Source organism: Miniopterus schreibersii (assembly GCF_964146895.1).
Source record: "Miniopterus schreibersii genome assembly, chromosome: X".
NCBI lineage: Eukaryota > Metazoa > Chordata > Mammalia > Chiroptera > Miniopteridae > Miniopterus > Miniopterus schreibersii.
The window spans coordinates 77373655-77396817 of record NC_138104.1 but is presented as its reverse complement, the minus strand read 5'-3'; the positions used below and the strand labels follow the sequence as shown (position 1 = coordinate 77396817).

At 37.6% G+C, this 23163-nt stretch overlaps 1 protein-coding gene across 7 annotated transcripts in view; it reads left to right on the top strand.

Moving 5' to 3' along the window:
- Positions 1-23163, top strand: part of KDM6A (lysine demethylase 6A) — a 211796-nt gene that overhangs the window by 80542 nt on the left and 108091 nt on the right. For all 7 annotated transcript variants that reach the window (XM_081126644.1, XM_081126643.1, XM_081126640.1 and 4 more), the window contains exon 4: positions 3090-3139. In XM_081126644.1, the coding sequence (XP_080982770.1) occupies positions 3090-3139 (50 nt within the window). The remainder of the gene's footprint in view (positions 1-3089; positions 3140-23163) is intronic.

Sequence of the window (23163 nt, the reverse complement as noted above, 5' to 3'; positions counted from 1 at the left end):
ACAGTATCCTCATATTTTTGGATTATTTTTTTCTTTTTGCTGTTCTGATTGGGTTTTCTGCTTCCTTATCTTCCAAATCTCTGTTTTGATCCTCTACTTCATCTACTTTACTGTTGATCCCCTGTAATGTGGTCTTCCTTTCAGTTACTGTATTCTTCTAACTGGTTCTTTTTTTGTTGTCTATCTCTTTGTTTAAAGTTCTCACTGAGTTCATGTATTCTTCCCCTAAGTTTCTTGAATGTTATAACCAGTGTTTTGAACTCTCCATCTGGTAGATTGCTTGTCTGTATTTTGTCTTAGTTCTTTTCTTTGAGTTTTATTTTGTTCTTTCATCTGGGGCATGTTTCTTTGTCTCCTCATTTTGGCTGCCTCCCTGTTTGTTTGTTTCTATATATTAGGTAGAGCTGCTACCTCTCCTGGTCTTGGTAGAATGGCTTTATGTAGCATGTATCCTGTAGGGCCCAGTGGCGCAATCTCCCCAGTCACCTGAGATGGGCACGCTAGGTGCACCCTCACTTCCTCCCATGCACTCTTCTGTTGTACTTGAGCCTTGATTGCTGTTGGCATGTCAGTGGGAGGGATTTACCACCAGGCTGATTGGCTGCATGGACTGGTCATGAACACAGTGGAGGAACTGCTGTGCATGGGCCAACCCCATGGAGCAGGACTCATTTCAGTGGTACTCTGGTGCCCAGTGAAGCTACTCCTTAATTGTGTTGCTCATGGAATTGGTTGGATGATGTTTCAGCGTGGTCTGAAGCTGTCCATTGGTTGCACTGGGTCTGAAGCCTTCCGGGAGGTGCATGCAAAGCCAGCCACCTCAATTGCCTTGCCCAGGGCCACCTGGCATGAGCTACAAATCAATCTGCAGGTGGCTGCTCCTTGTGCTGAGCTTAGAAGTACTCAGGAGAGGCTAAGCTGTAAACCATGGCTGGCTCCCACTAGTGCTGGGCCTGGTGCCACTTTAGTAAGAGGTATGGATGGCACGCTGAGGCCAGATGCTGCTTGTTTGGGGTTTGTGAAACTTTGAGAGATTTTAGGAAGGTCGGCAAGACAGGCCATTTGAATGGAAAAGCCACTGGGAAGGCCTTGGGTAGACCTGCATGTTAGATGGGGTGGGGTTTCAGAGAATCACCAGGGCTAGCGAACAATGTTAACCAGGTTGATGGAGACTCAAATATGGCACCTGTCTGCCAGCAGAGGAACAATGGCCTCTGTCAGTACTCTGTCTGGGAGAAAGCTGCCCCTAAAGTCCTTGCCTTGAATCCAGACAGTTCAGTTCCTTACCCTGTGTCCCTGGGGCCTTTTGGGCTGCTGTCCCAGAGCTGGAGCTCTGTGTGCAAGCCCTTTAAGAGTAACACCTGGGACTTCAGCAGCCCTCCCTTTCACTTGGTCACAATCTCCACTGGTTTTCACAGCCAGAAGTTATTGGAACTTCTCTTTCTGACACCGGAACCCTGGACTGGGGTGCCTGGTGTGGTTCTAGGACTCCTGCCTACTCAGGGAGACCTCTGCAGCCAAGATATCCCTCCTTATTTTTAAAATTACAACAGATGGGTGTGGGACCAGTGTGTTCCACATCTTTGCCCCTCTACCAGTCTCCACATGGCTTTGACTCTATGTCCTTATTTATTGGACTTCTCTTCAGCTAGATTCCAGGCAGTTTTGAATGATGGTTTTTCTGTAGTTTAGTTGTAATTTTAATGTGGTTGTGGGAGGATGCGAGCACCTCATTTATCTACTGTGCGATCTAAATCAATGGTGATTTCTGAACACAAGCCTTTTTTGACTGTTCTGTACCAACAAGTTGGATAAGTTAGTTTGTTCCTTTTTTTAGAAGACCATTACTTAATGACTTTTCTGAGCTCACTACACTCAGGAGTTTAGAACTAGAAAATGGAGGATGGCTTGAAATAAACTTTTCACTAAAACTGGAAAAATTATAGTCTAAGTGTCCTTCCAATAATAGGTTGGTTGACATCATCTTTATGCAAAAAGGTGGACATTATTCAAATTAGTTACTTGTTTAGATACGTGATGTTTTGGCTAATGCTTCTCTAATTTATACATACTCAGAAAGTTCTCTATGGTATTGATATGTATTTAGGGTATTGACTGATAAACAATATGAAACATTACAAATGGAATTTTAGAAAACGTTAATTTCCATTTTCTCCTATTTATACTTGTTGAAAATCTTTTTTGAAAATCTAAGTAATTTTAAAAACTTGAGGTATAATTGAAATATAACATTAGTTTCAGATGTATAGCATTTGATATTAGTATATATTGGGAAATGATCACAGTAAATCTAGTTAACATCCATTACCATACATAGTTACCAAAATTTTTTTTCTTGTGATCACAACTTTTAAATATAGTTACCATGTTGTATATTACATCCCCATGACTTACTATTGCTAATCAGTTTTTTAAAAAGGGATCTCTACCAATTCTAATATGCATATATAACTTTTTGTTTACCTTTTAACCTCCTCACTGAGTTTTTAGATTGATAGGAACTACTTTAATTTTATACTTTGAGGTGGATTTAGGGTTATAGGATGTCCTATTTTGGAATTGAGTTGGAGTAAGATAATTGTGGAGTGAATTTCTTGTTGACTGGATGAAAGGAAGCTTCACAGACAAAATAACTCCTTTGCCCTTTGAGGTTTTTGAGCTCTTAGTCATTCTTAGAAGTAAAGAGCCCTTGTAAAAATAAATAACCTATCATATTTTGGAGTAGCCTTGGAAAGTCTTAATTCTCTTATCAGATTTGGTCTCTGAGGAAGATCAGGTAGATTAAAGAAGTAGCCTAGATTCTGTTCAAGTGCAGGTCTGACATGCGACCATAGTTTTACACCCTTGAACTCTTTATATTTGACATTTGTTACTGTGTTTGACTATGAGTAGGGGGACCTCAGACTTCTAAATTATTTGGTCTTAAATATCACTGTCTGCTGGGAGGTGGTTTTGGTGGGAAGCTCATTATAATGTTTTTTTTTGTTTTTTTTTTAATGTTTAATGTTTCTTGTATTACTGATTTTGAAACAGGACATAATTGTTACTCATACTTAATTTTCTTTCAGCATTATCTGCATACCAGAGGTACTACAGTTTACAATCTGACTACTGGAAGGTTAGTGTACATTTGCATGCCTATTTTGCTCTGTTTTTTTCTTTGGGGAGGGGGTGGGGGAGCTCTTTTACTTTGTGAAGTAATATTTTTAATTACTTTAAAATAATACTTTTAGGAAAGGGATTGGGAAAGGAAAAATGAGTGTTCTTTTTGCTATTTTGTATAAATCATCTTGTATTTTATTAAAAGAATTAGATTACTCTGACACAATCTATTGGCCAAAGATGATCCTAAGGGTCGGAATTTATAATTAAAAAAAAGTTTTATTGATTTCAGAGAAAAAGAAAGGGAGAGGGAGGGAGGGCAGAGAGAGGGAGGGGAAGAGATCGGCTGCCTCCTGCACACCCCTACTGGGGATGGAGCCTGAAACCTGGGCTTGTGCCCTGACTGAGAATCAAACCAGCGACTTGGTGCATGGGACAAGGCTCAACCAACTGAGCCACATTGGGCAGGGCGTTTAAGTGTGAGAATTTAAAAGCAAGCAAGACCAAATGGCAGCAGTATGATTATCAGGCTAAAAAGGCAAGGCATAATGGGAAAGTTATAATGGAAATTTTTCTTGGTATAGTCTGACTATAATTGAGCTCTGGGGACAATGTAACCTAACCCTTTTTAAAAAGAAAGATCTACCTAAATGAAGAATTGTGCACAGCAGTGACCATCTATTTTCTTAGTTTAAGCAATGCATAATATTACTTGGGTAGGTTAATTGTCTACATCGTGCATACTTTTATGTACATATTTATTGACCAGTGGGATTTCTTTATATGAATTGCCATTTCAGATTTTTAAGATGGGTTTTATATTTCTATTGCTTAGTTTATCTCTGTTTTTGATTTGTTGAAATTTTAACAACATATTTTAGTAAAAATTTTTGATGTATTGAAAATGTCTTCTCTAGTCTGTGGCTTATCTTTTTAAAAAAAGTTTATTAGAATATAATTTACATACCATAAAACTCAACTGTTTTAAGTATTAAATCCAGTGACTTTTAGTAAATTTCCAGAGTTGTGCAACCGTAACCACAGTCTTATTTTAGGACATGCCTATCTCTCTATAATGAAACCTCATGCCCAAACCCCTGGCAAGTACTAATCTACCTTCTGTCTGTACGTATTTGTATTTTCAAGATATTTCATATAAATGAAATTGTTTAGCATGTGGTCTTTTGTAACTGTTTTCTTTCATGTAGCATATGTTTTCAGAGTTGATCCATTTGTAGCATGTATTAATGCTTTGTTCCTTTTTACTGTTTTTTTTTAAAAAAATTTATCTTTATTGTTGAAAGTATTACCGATGTCCCATTTCCCCCCATTGATCCCCTCCACCCTGCATCAACCTCACCTCCATAGGTTATGCATATAAGTTCTTTGATTAATCTGTCCCCACCTACTCCCCCATCCCCACCTTCCCTCTCAGATCCCTCAGTCTGTTCCATACTTCTGTGTCTCTGGATCTATTTTGTTCATCAGTTTATTTTGTTCATTATATTCCACATATGAGTGAGATCACGTGATATTTGTCTTTCTCTGATTGCCTTTTTACTCTTTAATAATTTTCCAGTGTATGGATATACTATCAGTTGATGGGCACTTTAGTTGTTTCCACTTTTTGGCTATTGTGAATAATGCTGCTGTGAACATCTGTGAACAAGTTTTTGTGTGGACAAATATTTTTATTTCTCTTAGGTAGATAACCAGGAATGGAATTTCTGGGTTGTAGAATAAATATATGTTTAAAATTTTTAGAAACTGTTTTCCACAGCAGCTGTACCACCCTATAGTTTCACCAGCAATGATTCCAATTTCTTCATATCCTCGTCAACACTTGTAATTGTTCAGATTTTTAGTGTAGCCATCCTACTAGATGTGAACTAGCATCTTACTATGTTTTTCATTTGTATTTTCCTAATGACTGATGATGTTGAGCATCTTTTTATGAACATATTAGCTATTTGTATATATTCTTTGGTGAAATGCCTATATAAACCCTTTGCTCATTAAAAAAATTTTTTTTTTTAAATTAATGCGTTGTAGAAATGCAAAATAAGTGGAACAACAAATCAATGTTTCTCTCTCCCCCCGTCCTTTCATCTCTCTCTAAAATCAATTAAAAAATTTTTTAATTTGTAAGTTCTTTGCATTGTAAATTCTTTATAGTATATTCTGGTTATAATAACTTATCAGATACATAATTTGAAATTTTTTCAAGTCTGTGGCTTGTATTGTCAATTTCTACTTCATAGTATATTTGGTGGCTTGTATATATTTTTTTCTTCTTGAAAGAATATTTTGAAGTGAAAAAATTTTTAATTTTGATACCATCCAGTTTTGCAACTTTTTCTTTTATTGCTTATGCTTTTGGTGTTTTACCTAAGAGCTCTTTGCCTAATTCAAGGTCATGATGATTTATTTTAGTTTATCCAGTCAGTTGCTTCAGTATTTACCTTTACAGATGCCACTGCAATAAATAGTAAAAAAATCTTTTCATAATGTTGTTAGTAATTCTTTGGTATAAATACTCTTTGATATAGAGTCCTTTATAAGTGGGATTGCTGAGTGGAAGCTTAAGTGTTAAATACTTCTTTGGGAATACGTCTTTCCCTTTGGTCTCAACCTAGAAAGTTTATGTCAGTCGGCTTTTTTTTTAAAAATTATTATTATTTTTTTAAATATATTTTTATTGATTTCAGAGAGAGGAGGGGGAGAGAGAGAGAGAGAGAGAGATAGGAGCATCAATCATGAGAGTCATTGACTGGCTGCCTCCTGCACAACCCCAACCAGGGATCGTGATCGAGCCTGCAACCTTTACACGTGCCCTGACCGGGAATCGAACTGTGATGTTTCCTAGGACGATGCTCAACTGCTGAGCCATTCGCGGCAGGGCTAAAATTATTTTTATTATTTTTAAAATTTACCTTTATTGTTGAAAGTATTACAGGTGTCCCATTTTTTCCCCCCCAGTTCACCCCCTCCTTCTCGTTCCCACCCCCTCCCCAGGTGTTCACCCCGTTACTGACTGACCATGGGTTATGCATATGTGCATATAACTTCTTTGGTTAATCTCTTTCCACCCTCCACCCCCCTTCCCTCCTTCCTCTGAAATATGTTCGTCTGTTTCATGTGTCAGTGTCTCTGGGTCTATTTCGTTTGTCAGGTTCTTTTGTTCATTAGCTGCTTCTTAAAGAAGACCCTTCAACATTTCATGGAGTACTGGTATGGTGGTGATGAACTCCTTTAGTTTTTATCTGTGAAGTCCTTTATCTGACCTTCAGTTCTAAATGATAGCTTTGCTGGGTAGAGCAACCTTGATTGTAGGTCCTTGTTTTTCATCACTTTGAATATATCTTGCCACTCCCTCTGGCCTGCAAAGTTTCTGTTGAGAAATCAGCTGACAGTCATATGGGTGCTCCCTTGTAGGTAACTAACTGCTTTTCTTTTAGTGCTTTTAAGATTCTCTCTTTGTGTTTAACCTTTGGCATTTTAATTATGATGTGTCTTGCTTTGGGCCTCTTTGGGTTCCTCTTGTTTGGGACCCTCTGTGCTTCCTGGACTTGTAAGTCGATTTCTTCCCCCAGGTAGGGGAAGTTTTCTGTAATTACTTTTTCAAATAGGTTTTCAATTTCTTGCTCTCTTTCTTCTCCTCCTGGGTCCCCAATAATACAAATATTTGTCCGCTTGAAGTTGTCCCAGAGGCTCCTTATAATATCTTCCTATTTCTGGACTCTTTTTTCTTTTTGCTCTTCTGGTTGGGTGTTTTTTGTTTCCTCATGTTGGAACATGATTTGATTCTCAGCGTCCTCTACTCTACTGTTGGTTCCCTGTAAATTACTCTTCATTTCAGCTCGTGTAACCTTCATTTCAAATTGGTCCTTTATTATGTCATCGATATTCTCATTTGTTTACATAATACTCTTACTAATATGCTTGAGCATTCTTATAACCATAATTCTGAGCTCTGTATCTAGTAGCTTGCTTGGTTCTTTCATTTAGTTCCTTTTCTGGAGATTTTTTTCTGTTCTTTCCTTTGTGACATGTTTCTTTACCTCCACATTTTGGCTGCTTCCAGGTGTTTGTTTCTGTGTATCAGGTAGAGTTGCTATGTGTCCTGGAATTTGTAGAGCGACTTTGTGTAGTAGGTGTCCTGTAGTGTCCAGTGGCTCAGCCTCCCCAGTCACCTGAGCTGGGTCTTCTAGGTGCTCCCCTGTGTGGGCTGTGTGCACTGTCCTTTTGTAGTGGAGCATTGGTTGCTGTTGGCGTCACTGGGAGGAATTGACCCCCAGGCCAATCAGCTGTGAGGACCAGCTGCAAGTGTAGCCAAAGAGCTGCAGTGCTGGAGACACCCCTGTGGAGCAGGATTTACTTCAGTGGAGCTTTGGTGTTCACCAAATGCGCCTCTTGAGTGTGTCACTTGTGGATGTGGTTGGGTTGTTATCCAGCGTCATCAAGTTTCACCACCAGGTGCATTAACTCTGGGGCCTCCCGGGAGGTGCAAAGTCAGCCTCTGCCAGTGCCTTGCCCAGGGTCACTCAGCATGAGGTACACAGCAAACCGTACTTGGCTACTGCTTGTGCTGGGCTTGGAAGTGTCCAGGAGAGGCCAAGCTGTGAACCAGTGCAGGCTGCCATTAGTGCCAGGCCTAGGGCAACTTATCAAGCCGTATGGGGCACACTGCTGCTTGTTTGAGAGGTTTTAAGAAAGTCCTAAACATGAGGCTAGAGAGGCCACTTGCATCAAAAAACTACTGGAAATCGAGTGGATGATCTTGCAAGTAGGGAGGGGCGGGGTCTCTGGGAATCACCAGGGTGGGGCCACAGGTGGGAGTCAGGTGCTGGAGATTCAAATATGGCGCTTGCCTGCCGAATGTGTGGGGAGAGGACTCACCAAAGGAGCAGTGGCCTCTTCTAGCGCTTCTGTCTGGGAGAAAACTGCCCCTCCAGCTCTTGCCCCAATTTCAGGCCGGTTAATTCCTCCCCAAGTGTCCCAGGTTCCTTTCAAGCTGCTGCCTGACGCTGGAGCTCAGAGCGAGTGTGTCTGAGTGAGTCCGTGTGCGGGCCCTTTAATAGGAGCTACCTGCGGTCCTGCACCCTCAGCAACAGTCCCCACTGGATTTCACAGCCCAAAGTTTTGGGAATTTCTCTTCCCGGCACTGGATCCCTGGACTGGGGGCCTGCTGTGGGGCTGGGACCCTTCACTCCTCCGGGAAACCTCCGCCGCCATGATATCCCTCCCAGGTGTGGGCCCGTGGCCGCCTCTCTGTGATTCAGCTCTAATTTGTTCACTTTTCCGCCCCTCCTACTGATCTCCTTGCTCCTTTAGTTCCCTCCTTGTAGGGTTTCTCTTCAGCTATATTTCAGGAGGTTCTGAATGATGGTTGTTCTGTATTTTAGTTGTAATTTTGATGTGGTTGTGGGAGGCGGCAGGTACAGCTGTTACCTATGTCGCCACCTTGTTTCTTCCCGTCAGTGGGCTTTAAAAAAAAATTTATTTATTTCCTGGCTCGAGGGTTTAGCATCTACCTAGGATCCAGGAGATTGACGTTCAATTCCCACTCAGGGCACATGCCTGGATTGTGGTTTCGATCCTCAGTTGGGGGTGTGCTGGAGGCAGCCAATCAATGACAACTCTCTTATCATTCATGTTTCTGTCTCTCCTTTCCTTTCCTCTCTCTGAAAACAATAAATAATAAAAAACAAATTATTTATTGTTTTTAGAAAAACCGATAGGGATAAAGATAAACTTCAATTTGTTTTTCTACTTATTTATGCATTCATTGGTTGCTTCTTTTATGTGTCCTGACCGGAGATTGAACCGGCAACCTTGGTGTAGTGGGACAAAGCTCTAACCAGCTGAGCTACCCTGCCAGCTCTTTGCCAGTCCAATAGGTGAGAAATAGTCCCTTATTGTTCTTTAAATTTTGCATTTTCTAAGTTGTTAGTGAGGTTGATTTTTTTAAATTAACGTTTGGAGACTATTTGTGGTTCTTTTTCTTTGAAATATTTGTTTATTTCTGTTGCTCATTTTTTTGTCGAGCTATTTTCTTTCTCTGTTTTATATGGCCATATTTTATGTATGAGTTATATTTATTCTTTATTTGTGATATATGACGCAGTTTTTCATTTGTTTTACTTTGCTTTTGTAAATTTTTTTTTGCCTAGACAGAAGTGTCTGGTTTTGCCCATGCAGGGTTTTATTTCTGTGTAGTCAGATTTATCAGTCTTAAGTTGATCTGTATTTTGAGTCATAAGACAGCTTTTTCCTCACTCATAGGTGTTAGAAATATTCACTCACTTTTTTCTTTTAGTACTTGAATGGTTTTATCTTTTAATTTAAATCTGTGATTATTTGGGATATATCCTTGACTTATAGTATGAGGAACATCCAAGCTTATCTTTTTCCTTATGGCCAATTATCCCAACACAGTATATTGTTTTAAAAAGGCAAAACAAAACCCTTTCTTTTCCTCCACTAATTTGAGATGTTGCCTTAATTTTATATTAAATTTTCATTTGCACTTTTGGTCTGGATTTTCTGTTCCATTTCCTTAGGCCTGTTCATTAATGAATATGTCACTTTACTTATAGAGGTTTTATAATACGTTTTAATATGTTGTAGTGCTAGGGCACCATTTCCCCATTTTGTTATTAATTTTTTTAGGGTTTCTCTTTTTTTTTTTTTTTTTTTCTTTTTTAAATTATCTAATTAACTTTAGATCCACCAAAAGATCTGGCTTTTTTGAGGTATACTTTACATTATTTTAAATGTACGAATTTGCTGCATTTTGGCAATTTATATGGACTTCTGTAACCATTACCATAATTAAGATGTAGAACATTTCCATCACTTAGTGTTCCCTTGTGCTACTTTACAGTTGATTCCCACTTTTGATCCCGATCTCTCTCTAATTTTGTCCTTTCTAGAATGTTACCGAACTGGATTCAAACAGAATGTATTCTTTTGCTTTGGATATTTTTAATTTAGTATGCTATTTTTGAGATTCTTTCATGTTGTGTGTATAAAAATTATGTTCCTTTTATTAATTATATCACAATTAACTTTTCCATTTATCAGTTTATATTTGGGTTATGTCCAGTTTTTGGTGAAATATGAATGAAATAATGTGAACATTATTTGTCTTTGTGAGATCATTGGTTTTCATTTTTCTTGGTATATACACCTAGAATTTGGGAATGCTGGGTCATATTGTCCTCTACATCCCACCTGTTGATTGTTGAAGTGGACTTTTTGCGATATCATGAGAAAAGGGATTTTCTGATACTTGCCCCGGGGAATGAGTGATAATTATTTGTGTAGAATTAAATCCCTGAGTTTCCAAGGTCCTGTCTTCCTCTGCCCGCTAGGGAAAAAGTCCCATTTCATCTTCAGCAGAGCTAGGATTAAAGCTGTTGCCCAGAGTTTCTACTCCATATTTGCACAGTCTAGTCCAGCATCAGGCTAGCTTAGCTTGTGTTCCCAGCTGTAGTCCATTCATTGTGTGTGGGGTCTGCATAGCCCATGGCTATGCAACTTCGAGTCCCCTCACATGGCTATTGAGGGAACACGGGTGAATGCAAAGAAGTAGAAACAAAGCTGGAGGAATGAGAGGGAGGTGGGGGGAGGGAGAATTCCTTTGTCTGGGAATTATGTATTACCGTATTTCATGTGCTTGCAGTGGCTCCATGCCCTCTAGCCAATTATCTTTGTTTTTGCTTAGACTGACAGGCAAGCACCTTCCCTACATCATCCCTACTCACTGCACATGCACCCATCTTCCCTTTTGTCCAACCCCTTCCCTCAGTGATCTTCAGGAAATGGGCCGGTGGTTCCCTTGGGAGTGTGAAATTGCAGCTTCCTGGTGAAGCTGCCCAGGTGGCCATGCTTACAATATCTTCCCTTTTCTTCTTTCCTATTATTAATAACTAGCTAATTATAGCGGTAACAATATTGCAGTTGTAGGTTTAAATGCCAAACTGTTTTCCAAAGTGGCTGTAGTGTTTTAGATTTCAGTTAGCAGTGTACGAGGTTCCCAGTTGTTCTGCATCTCTACTAGTACTTGGTATTGTCTTTTTTTTTTTTAAACTTTCGCCATTCTAGTAGTTAAATGGTGGCTTTTCCTTTAGGTTTTATCTTCCTTTTCCTGATGATAGTGATGTTGAGCATCCTGTATATGCTGTTGGCCTTTTGTATTACTTCTTTTCTTAATCATCTGTTCACATCTTTTGCTCATTTTTACCTTTTTTAAATCTCATTGAGTTGTATAGGCTCTTTGCATACTCTGGATAAAAGCCCTTTATCAGGTATATGTTTTGGAAATATTTTCTCACAGTCTGTGGCTCGCCTTTTTGTTTTCTTAATTGTTCCTTTTGAAGAGCAAATGTTTATAATTTTGATAAAGTTCATTTAATCAACTTTTTCTTTTATAGCTTGTGATTTTGTGTTCTGTTAAGAAATCTTTGCTACCGTAGCCGGTTTGGCTCAGTGGTTAGAGTGTCATCCTGTGGACTGAAGGATCCTGGGTTTGACTCCAGCCAAGGGCATGTACCTAGGTTTCAGGCTCCATCCCTGGCCCCGGTCAGGGCTCACGTGATAGATAACCAGTCAATATGTCTCTCTCTGCCTCCCTTCCACACTCTCTGAAAAGCAATAGAAAAAATATCCTTTGGGTGAGGATTTAAAAAAAAAAAAGATATCTTCGCTTATCCCAAGATTATAAAATTGCCTCAGCTTTTTTTCTTACAAGTTTTGTAGTCATGTTTATTATGTTTTCATTTATGGTACACTTCAAGTTGTCAAGTTGTTTGAGATGTGAGATAATCATCAATGTGTGATCTCCCCCCGCAACCTCCCTGGATCAAATTGATACCCAGTTGTTCCAGCATCATTTGTTGGGAAGACTATCTTTTCAAAGTTGAATTACCATTTCTTCTTTAATAAAAATCAATTGGCCATTTAATTTTGAGTCTATTTTTAAGCCAACATCCCACTTTTGTTACTCTAGTCTTGAAATCAAACACTGTAAGTTCTTTGTGTTCTTTTTCAAAATTGTTTTGGTTTTTCTTGCCTTTCCATATAAAGTTTAGAAGCAGTTTGTCAAGTTCTCCTGCTAGGATTTTGATTGGTACTATATTATATGCATAAACCAATATGGAAAGAATTTCTGTTTGTTTCTTTTTAAAATATATCTTTATTGATTTCAGCGAGAGGAAAGGAGAGGGAGAGAGAGAGATAGAAACATCAATGATGAGAGAGTCATTGATCGGCTCCCTCCTGCACACTCCTGACTGGGGACCGAGCCCACAACCCAGGCATGTGCCCTGCCCGGGAATTGAACCTCAATCGCCTGGATCCTAGGTCAATGCTCCACCGCTGAGTCACGCCCGGCTGGGCAAGAATTTCTGTTTTTAATAATAGTGCATTTACTAGTTCATGAGCATGGTATATCTCACCATTTATTTAGGTCTTCTTACTAGTTCATGAGCATGGTATATCTCACCATTTATTTAGGTCTTCTTTAATTCCCCTCAGCAGTGTTATAGTTTTCATTACACATTTTAAAGTTTATTTTTATTATTTTACTTTTTTATGCTATTGTGATTGGTGTCATTGTAAAATTTCATTTTCAGTTGTTTGTTGCTATTATACAGGTGCACAATAGATTTTTGTACACTTACCTAGCAGCCTTCTATTTTGATAAGCTAATTACTAGTTCTAGTAGCTTTGCTCTAAATTTCTTAGGGTTGTCTGCAGATAAAGGCAGTTTTACTTTTTCTTTTCTGATCTATAGATACTCTTTAATCTTGTCGCCGTGTTGGATTAACAAGGACATTAAGTATAGTATCGAATAGAAGGGAACATCATTGTGTTGTTCCTTATCTTTGGGGGAAAACATTCAGTTTTCATCGTTGAATATGATGTTAGCTATAAGGCTTTTGTAGATTTAGATTGAAGAAGTTCCTTTCTGTTACTAGTTTCACTGGAGGTTTTGTGGTGTGTCTCTCCCCCCCCCCCCGTCATATATAATGAATACGTATTGAATTTGTCAAAGTGTTCTTATTCATCTATTGAGATCCTGTGGATTTTTAAAAATGTGTTATATGCTTAATTACATTGCTTGATTTTTCAGATATTTTTGGGATAAACTCCTGTTAGCCACATGTATTATGTTGTTGGCTTCAATGTAGTAATAATTTGTTAAGGATTTTTGTTCGTAAGTGATGTTACTCTTTAATTTTCTTCATGTGACTATGATTTTTGCATCAGGATAATTTTGGCCTCATAAGATGAGTTGGGAATTCTTCTTTTCTCTAATATGTGTTTGTAGGATTGTATTATTTCTTCCTTAAATGCTATGTAGAATTTACTAGTAAATCATCTATCTGGGCCTACAGTTTTCCTTGTGGAGAGAGAGTTTTTTTAACTACAAATTTAATTCCTGTAGTATATACAGAGTGATTCAGGTTTTCTGTTACTTCTTGGATTAGTTTTGTTTTGTCTTTCAAGGAATTTGTTTCATATAGTTGTCAGATTTACTATTTTTCCTATTATAACCTTACTTTTCTTTTAATAACCATAGAATCTGTAGTTAAGTGTATCTTCTTTCATTCCCGATAATGGTATTTTGGTCTTCTCTTTTTTCTTGATTAACCTGGCTAGAGGTTTATTAATTTAATTATTCTTAGCAAGGCATCATATTTTCCCCCCCATGAATTATTTATCTTCAGTATTGTTTTTCTGTTTTATATTTCATAGATTTCCTATATTATTGATTCCCAGTTTTCTTTATTATTTACTTCTGTTCACTTTGTGTTTAATTTTCTCTTCTTCTAATTTCCTAAGGTGGAAGCTTAGATTATTGATTTTCTACCCTTTTCCCCTAATATAAGTATTTAAAGGTATATATTTCTTTTAGTATAGCTTTAGCTGTATTTCACAAACTTTTTCTACCTTAACTTGTGCTTTCTTATGACCCATGGGAAATATATATTTGGCCTCCTATAGTTTGATAAAAATATTTGGGTTATTTTAAGTATCTCATAATTAACAATTTCTTATTCTCCTTTATTCACGCAACGTATTCTGCATAATTTTATTCTTTTGAAACATATTGAGACTTATTTATTGGTTTAGCACTTGAAAAAAAATGCATGATTTGCATTTGTTGATTGTATTGAGCTATAAATAACAGGTAAAGGTTGTTGTTGGTGTTTGATTTTTTTGTCTTTATCATTTGCAGAGAGTAATTATCTCTTCCTTGATTGTGGAATTGTCTTTTAATTTTTCCTTTTCCCCCCCTTTAATATATTTTGAAGCTCTCTTGGTGTATCAGGATGATGCTTTAACCAACTGAGGTTTGTTGTTAGCTTCTTTTAAGATTTGCTTTTTAGCTTTGACTTTCTATAGTTTGATCATGCCATATCTCTGCCAAGTCTTTAAGCTCTCTTATTAGGCACATACATGTTTATGATTTTATTTTTACCTGATGAACTGACCTTTTCACCACTATGAAATATTTTTACTTTTGTCTCAACATGTGTTTCATCTGGTATTAATATAAGCATTCCATCCTTTTTTGGCTTGTTATATACATGATAATATCCTTTTCATTTTTCCTTTCAACCTATTGGTATCTTTGTATTACAATTCTTCTTTTGTAGATAGCTTACAAATGATTCTTGGTTTTTATACAATCTGAAGATCTCTGCTTTTTATCTGCATTGTTTAACTGTCAACAGTTAATGTAATCATTTATATGGCTGGGTTTTCATCTTTCATTTTACTTTTTTATGTTTGTTCCCTCAGTCCATTGGTCTTATGTATCTTCTTTCTGTGCTTTCCCCCACCCCCCACTTTTTAAAAAATTTATTTGAATCTATTTTACTTTTCCTATTGGCCTTTTCAGCTATTCTTTTCATTTTTTATTCAGTGGTGGTTCTACCAATTATAGTATACACCTTTAGTTTTTCAGTCAAGTCTCAGTTAATATTGTACCAATTCACGTAAAACGTAGAAAGTTTGCAATTATATAGGTCCACGTCTTACCCACCCATGTCCTTTAGATGGTAGTTATTATATGTATTAGATCTACATTATTAACTCCACAAGATGCTGTTTTGCTTTGAACAGGCTTATATACAGGGTGTGGCAAAAGTAGGTTTACAGTTGTGAGTATGGGAAATGTGTATTCTTGTATTATTATTTATTGATTGTATTATTTTCTATATGAACAACTGTAAATATACTTTTATCCCACCCTTTATTACAGTGTAATAGTAAATGTTTGTATTTACCCATGTGTATACCATTTCTTTTTAAAAAATTATTTTTAAATATGTTTTTATTGGTTTCAGAGAAAGGAAGGGAGAGGGAGAGAGAGAAACATCAGTGGGAGGGAATCTGCATCTATCAGTTGCCTCCTGCACACCCCCTACTGGGGATGAGGCCCACAACCCGAATGGGAATCAAACTATGACCTCTAGGGTCCTGGGTTTACACTCAACTACTGAGCCACACTGGTTGGGCTGTATACCATTTCTGATGCTCTTCATTACTTTCTGTGAATTGCTTCCATGTACTGTCATTTTCTTTTAGGTCAAAGAACTTTGTATAGCATTTCTTATAGTAAAAATCCGGTGGAGGTATATTTCTTTTATCTGAAAAAATTTTTTGTACTTCATTTTTAAAGGACATTTTACCTGGATAGAGAATTATGGGTTGGCTGGTCTCTGTCTTTCTGTCTGTCTTTCTGTTTTTCTTTCCTGAAGTTTTGTTCTCTTCTTGCCCCTCCATATTTTCTGATGACAAATCAGCTCTTAATTGAATTGTGTGGTATACAATTTATTGTTAGCTCCTTTCAAGATTTACTTTTTAGCTTTAAATTCTTACAGTTTGATCATACTATACCTCTGCATGGTTGTCTTCATATTTATTCCTTTTTGAGCATCTGGAATCTACAATAAATTTGGAAATTTTTTGTCATTATCTCTTCAGATAGTGGTTGTGTTTTTTTTTTTTTTGAGTTCATTCTCTTCTCCCCTTGGAATCCACTTCCATGTAGGTTAGATAATTTGTTTTTATATAAATGTCCCTGAGGGGCTTCCCCTTCCTTCAGTCTTTACACTGGATAATTTGCTTTTCTGTTTTGAGATTCATTTTCTGTTTCCTTTGCCATTTTCATTTTATTATTAGTTCAAACCATTGAGTTTTACTTCAGATATTATGTTTTTCAGTTTTAGATTTTGTATTGAGTTCTTTTTTATTCTCTTTCTCTGTTGAAATTGCCTGTCTTTTTATTATTCATGAGCATATTTTTTGTTAGTTGATGATGATTAAAATAGCTACTGTAAAATCTTTGTCATTTCTAGCATCTTTGTTATTTTTTTCTTGAGAATGTGTTGTATTTCCTGGATCTTTGTATGTTGCATAATTTTGCATTGCGTACTGGACATTATGAAAATTATGTTAACTTTTAATTCTGTTATTTTAGCAAGTGGTTTTTGCTCTTTATCTCAGACAGTTATGTTTATTGGATTTGAACTGCAAACTTTCTTCAAGTGGCAGCTTAAGTATCAATTTAGATGGCTTTTCTTTAATTTAGCTGTGTTGAGTATAACACATGCGGATAGAGTCTGCCAAACATGTAGATTGACAGAATTTAGTGTTCCCCTCTGACTCTTCTCTTTCTGGGATTTTCCTTGATTCAATGGGATTTGATTTCTCCTGGTTTCAGCCTTCTGGTTTTCTGTATCAGAAACATTCTTTTTCTACCAGTGACCCATTATCATGTATGCTATGGCTGGCACCAAGTTAATAGCTGTGAAAATAGGAACAAACTCCATACAACTTTCCTCCTCTGAGCGTGGCCTACTATATAAGTTTCCTATTGCTGCTTTAACAAATTACCACTGATATTAGTGGCTAAAACAACACATGTTTAATTATGTCAGAGTTCTGGAAGCCAGAGTCTAAAATGAGTCTTATGGGGTTAAAATCAAGTTGTCATTAGGGCTGATTTTCTTCTGCAGACTCAAAGGGCAATTTGTTTCCTTGTCCTTTTTAGCTTCTAAAGGCTGCCTGCATTCCTTTGGCTCATGGCCCCATATGACATTGCCTTTTGTCCTCAGATTGCATTCTTTGGCTTTTGACTTTTCTAGCCTCCCTCTTATTAAGGACCCTTGTGATCACATCTAGCCTACTTGGAAGGCAAGGACCAGATAGATGGTAAATGGGTTTGCAACAGTTAGCACAGATCTGGAGTCTTAGATTTGTCCTAATAATTCATTCAATATTTAGTCCAATTCTAGCATGCTCAAAATCAGGATCATAAAACACAGTGATTTCCAGGGATTGGTTGGAATTGTATTGACTTCGCACATTTTTTAAAACTCTCATAGTAACTAGGTTACTGTCTTTCTCAATAAAGTTTCATAATTTTTCTATAAAGTTCTTGTGCATATTATTAAAAATGTATTTTAGCCCTGACTGGTGTGGCTCAGTGGTTGGAGCATTGTCCCATGCACCAAAGGGTTGCAGGTTCGATTCCCTGTCTGCACATATCCGGGTTGCAGGTTTGATTCTGGGTCAGGCGAGTGCAGGAGGCAATTGATTGATATTTCTCTCTCACATTGATGTCTCTCTCAAATCAACGACAAAACCATATCCTTGGGTGAGGATATAAAAAGATGTATTTTATATCTTACAATTTTATTTATATTATAAATGTCATCTTCATTTTTTAATCTCTCTGCTGGTATATAGAACTGTATTTGCCTTTTATAAGTTAAGTTAAATTTATCAAGCAACTACACTAATTTACTAACTTGGCTTTGACTATATTACTTTGGATTTTCTGTGTGGACTATCCGATCTTTGTAATTAAAGATAATGTTTCTTTGTGTCAAATTTTTGTGAACTTTTCTCCTGCTATTGTGGTAACTAGGATGCCAGCACAGTTTTGATAGAAAGATGTGATATAGCACATTTGCCTTGTTTCTCTTCTTAAAGGGAATGTTTTAAATGTTTTACCATTAAGTATAATTACTTTATTGATTTATTTTTTAATAATTAGCAAACTAAAAATAGAAAGGAACTTCCTTATTCTAATGAAAGCCAACTTTGAAAAATTTCAGTTTAAAAGTCAACATTTTTCTTTTGTATGCAATTCTTCTGCATCCACTGAGGTTTTATTTTTACTTTTTAAATCAATTTTGTATTTCTGAGGTATGTTCAAATTGGTAATAACTTTTTATCCTTGTTAGGTAGTTTTGGATTGGGGTTGATAATGTGTAGAATCTTTGTTCATAATTGAAATTGGCCTATATATTTTCTTTCTTGAGTTGTCTTTTATCTGATACCTTGGAGCTGGTTCTCCATTCCAAGGAACTGGTCAGAGCAAGAGGAAGCAGAGGGCAACAACCCTTTCTTTTAAGGGAATCATGTGATAGCGCACATTCCTTTATACACCCCTCACAAACAAGAACTTAGTGTAACAATATGAGCACTCCTAGCTGCAAGGGAGGCTGAGAAATGTCTTCCTTTTCTCTGATCATGACAATTAGTATAGAAAACAGTAAGAGAAGATGTATATGTTTTTGCAAAATAGACTGTACTATACAAATTAATGCGTGTTATTGGTAAATAAGGTAATTGTGACATGAAAGTCTCATGGCTTAATTTAATTTCCAAGATAATGGGATTATAATGATACACTTCAGTAGGAAAGGGAAAAGCTTGTCTGCTGAGCTGGCAGCAGGAGTCTTGTAGCCTAGATTTTAAGAAAATTAAACCTGAGTACCTGCATCCAGGGTTTGTCCCCAGAGAAAGTTAAATTATGTTCTTAGTCTTCTTGTACAGCTCTCAGCTATTTTCATTGTCTCACCACCTGCCATCTCTGCTCTAATGAAAGGGTTGCCAGCATTCTGACTTCATTGTTTTGTTCCTTTTTAATGTTGATGGTGTGGCAAACTGTTGCCATGCTGAGCTTCTTGCTTGAGTGGGTCAGCTATCTCCATGTACCAGTTGCTGTTTTTAAAATCTGGTTATATAATGTTAGATAGGTTTGTTTTGAGTAGTCTTGTCCATAACTCTTTTATTTTGAAGTCCTCATATTTTTAATGTGTAATTTTTTTTTTAATCTTCACCTGAGGATATTTTTACCATTGCTTTTCAGAGAGAGTAGGGGAGAGAGAGAGAAAAAGAAACAGAAACATTGATGTGGGAGAGACACATCAATTGGCTGCCTCCTGCACAAACCCCGACTGTGGCTGGGGATCGAGCCTGCAACTGAGGTACCTGCTCTTGGCCAGAATCGAATCTGGGACCCTTCAGTCCGCAGACTGAGCCAAATTAGGCTAGGGCTAATGTGTAATTTTTTTTATAGCATGTGAGACTTAGCAATAATTTTATGTGTCATGCTATATTCATTGAGCAATTATGTGCTAGATAATTTTCTTGGTAGTGTTAGATACATTGCGTCCTTCTCTCAGAAATCCCAAGTGTCACATATTAAATATTTTACATGTATGATCTTAGTTAATTCTTGAGAGCATACCTCTGAAATTAAGACTCAGTTAACTTGTTTCATGAATATTAATAGATAGCAAGTGACAAGGCTGGAATTCTAACCTAAGTCTGATGGTCTTTACAAGCCTGATTAAATGATCACTATGCAATAACATGCATTAATTTTAGAAGCAGAACTTCTGCTCTATTTGGGCCTGATGGATATAAAGAACTTTATGTCCAAAAGGTAGTTCAGACTGTATTATGAAGCGATTAAATATAAATTGAATCAGTAAAGTATTCGTTGATGAAAAATGTGTAATAGGTTATTTAAGGCTGTAAGAGATTGATTTATTCAGCAGCAACCTTTCCTAAATAACATATATATGCCAGTTACTTTGCCATAGGGATAGAAAATGACTTGGGTTCTGTCTCTACCATTTATACACTCATATTCTAGTGGTGTTGGTAAACAGCATATTTGTAATAGACATGGATAGTCATTTGGAAACATGTATCAGAAGCCTAACTCTCTTTGGGCTGGGAAATGTGTGAGATACTACTTTTGGAAGGAAGAGGTGAGAGATGTGTTAAAGGATGGATAGGAAAAGTGAGTTGAAGGAATGATGACTTTGGCTTTCTCAGTAGAGAAAGCAAACATGTTTAAAATCACAGATATGTGTAAGCATATTTTATGCATAGATGTGCATGTGATGGCTATGAGATTTGGAAAATTGAGGAACAAACATAAAATGAAGACTCTTTAAGTCAGGCTAGGTTGTAGGGACTCTTCCTAGATTGTAGGAAGAAAGTCTCATGTTTGAGTTTTTGAAAGCTCTTGGCAGTGGTGTGGAAGGTAGATTGAAAGGGGTAAGTGGAAGGGGAAGTTAGAATTTGGGAGTTGCGGTAACGAACTATTGAAACAGGTGAGGTCCTAAATTACCTAGAGAAAGGCTGTAGGAATGGAAAGGGGATAGATTCAAAGGCTTTTAGATTGTACAGCAAGCTTTGTGAATGGAATGAATGTGGTTTATTTGTGGGAAGGAGGTGAGAGAAGAAAAGGAGAGCTGCCTATCATCATGGAAAGATTAATAACCTTGTTCCCCTAAAACAATGGAGTCTCAGAGGCACAAAGTTTAACTCCTATGCCCTGGGGCCTACAACTCTCAGCCAGGTTAGAATGTGTTTTCTCTAATCAGAACAGAACGATCACTGTTAACAGAGCATTATTAATATTTCTTATAACAAACTGGACAGCAGTGGGTCTGGGCTGCTTTTCGCTACTTCAACCAATTAAGCAGAGGCAAGGTTGAATCATATATTAGCTTTTATTCCAATATTGGTGGTAAAATGGGAGAGCAGCGATTTCATCCACATAAAATCTGCTCTAGCTTGCTATCCCCCCCCCCCCCCCCCCCATAAGCCAGTTCTTTATATTGGGTAGAAGACAAAGATTACATGGGGAAGTGGGCACAAAGGAATAAGAATGGGTATAATGGTTTACAGGTTAAAGGAATTGCATGTGTGGGCTGAGGTTGCAAAAGGGTACGACACCTTTTGGTGGAAGGGATGGGGCTGGGTGTTTGTAAGAGGGTGGGGCACCTCTGTGACCCCTTTGTTTCTGTAACAAGGTTAATTTTTCTTTCTTTTTTAAAAAAACATATCTTTATTCATCTCAGGGAGAGGGAGAGAGAAAGATAGAAACATCAATGATGAGAGAGTCATTGATCAGTTGCCTCCTGCAGGCCCCCTACTGGGGGTCGAGCCCGTAACCTGGGCATGTGCCCTGACTGGGAATGGAACCTTGATCTCTTGGATCATAGGTCAATGCTCAACTGCTAAGCTACGCCAGCCGGGCGTTAATTTTTCCATGATGATGATAGGCAGTTAAGGAGAATAGATAGCATTCCAAGGTCAATTCCCATGTCCTGGGGTGTATAACTCCCAGACAGGTTAGAAAGTGCATTTTCTAATTAGAACAGAACTATCACAGTTAACAGAACATGATCAATATTTCTTATAACTATTGCTAACAATCACAGAGTATATTAATATTTCTGCCCACAACAGATTCAGTTTCTATGTCTGCTATGTAGTACCTGTATCTTTGAGCAAGTTGCTTAATCTTTCTGATCCTTCTTTCCTCACTCTATAAATGAGGCATTCTACCACCCCGAAGGGTTGTTAGAACCTATTGAAAGAAATGTTAGCATTTTGAATAAAATTAAATTCTTACTATTATATAATAATGTCATATGTTAGAGACAATGTGCTGAGGTCACTGGAAAGATTACCTCTGGTGAAGTAGTTGAAGCAGCATAGCTTCATGGGAAAGATGGCGTTTAAAATGGATCTTGAATAATTGATAGAATATATGCAGTGGCAGGGATGCAGATAAGATGTTCATGAGGGGGAAAGAATGAACTATCAACAAAGTAAGGAAGTTGGGAGAATGCAGAGTGTGTCCTGAAAGCAGAAATGCCCCTCAATAAACTCATATTTCCACTGTACCCCACACCACTTTCTCTAGATAATTACCTAAATTGCTGAAGATGGCCAGGCCAGTGTGAATCAATGGTTGAGCTTCAACCCATGAACCTGGAGGTTACGCTTCGATTCCAGTTCATTTCCCATTCGGGGCACATTCCTGGGTTGTGGGCTCCATTGCCAGTAGGGGACATGCAGGAGGCAGCTGATTCATGATTCTCTTTCATCACTTTTGATTTTATTTCAAGTTTTAAAATTTAACTTTATTGTTGAAAGTATTACAGATATCCTTCCTTTTTTAAATTTTTTATTGATCCCCTCCACCCTGCATCTGCACCCCCTCCCCCCCTTCACCACACTATTGTCCATGTCCATGGGTTATGCATATAAGTTCTTTGATTAATCTCTCCACCTGAGATTCATCAGTCTCTTCCATGCTTCTATGTCTCTGGATCTATTTTGTTAGTCTGTTTTGTTTATTAAATTACATATATGAGTGAGATCGTGTAAAACTGAATCAGGAAGAAGCAGAAAACCTGAATAGGCCAATAACAACTGATGAAATTGAAGCAGTAATCAAAAAACTCCCAGCAAACAAAAGCCCTGGTCTAGAACGCGTCACAGTGGAGCTTTCTAATTAAGTTGTAGGGTTAGATAGTGTTGACTTTTTGTCTGGAAGATCTATCCAGTGAAGTCAGTGGGGTGTTAAAGTCTACCACTGTGACTGTTTTGCTGTTGATCTCTCCCTTAAAGTCCTTAAGGTTATTGCTGATAGGTCCTTATTTATTACCATTTTAATTTTTTAAAAATATATCTTTATTGATTTCAGAGAGAGGAAGGGAGAGGGAAAGAGAGAGAGAGAAACATCAATGATGAGAGAGTCATTGGTCCGCTGCCTTCTGCACGCCCCCAACTGGGGATCAAGCCCGCAACCCAGGCATGTGCCCTGACTGCGCATCGAACCGCAATCTCCTGGACCCTAGGCCAACGCTCAACCTCGGAGCCACGCCCGTCCAGGCCCATTTTAATTCTTTATGGCTA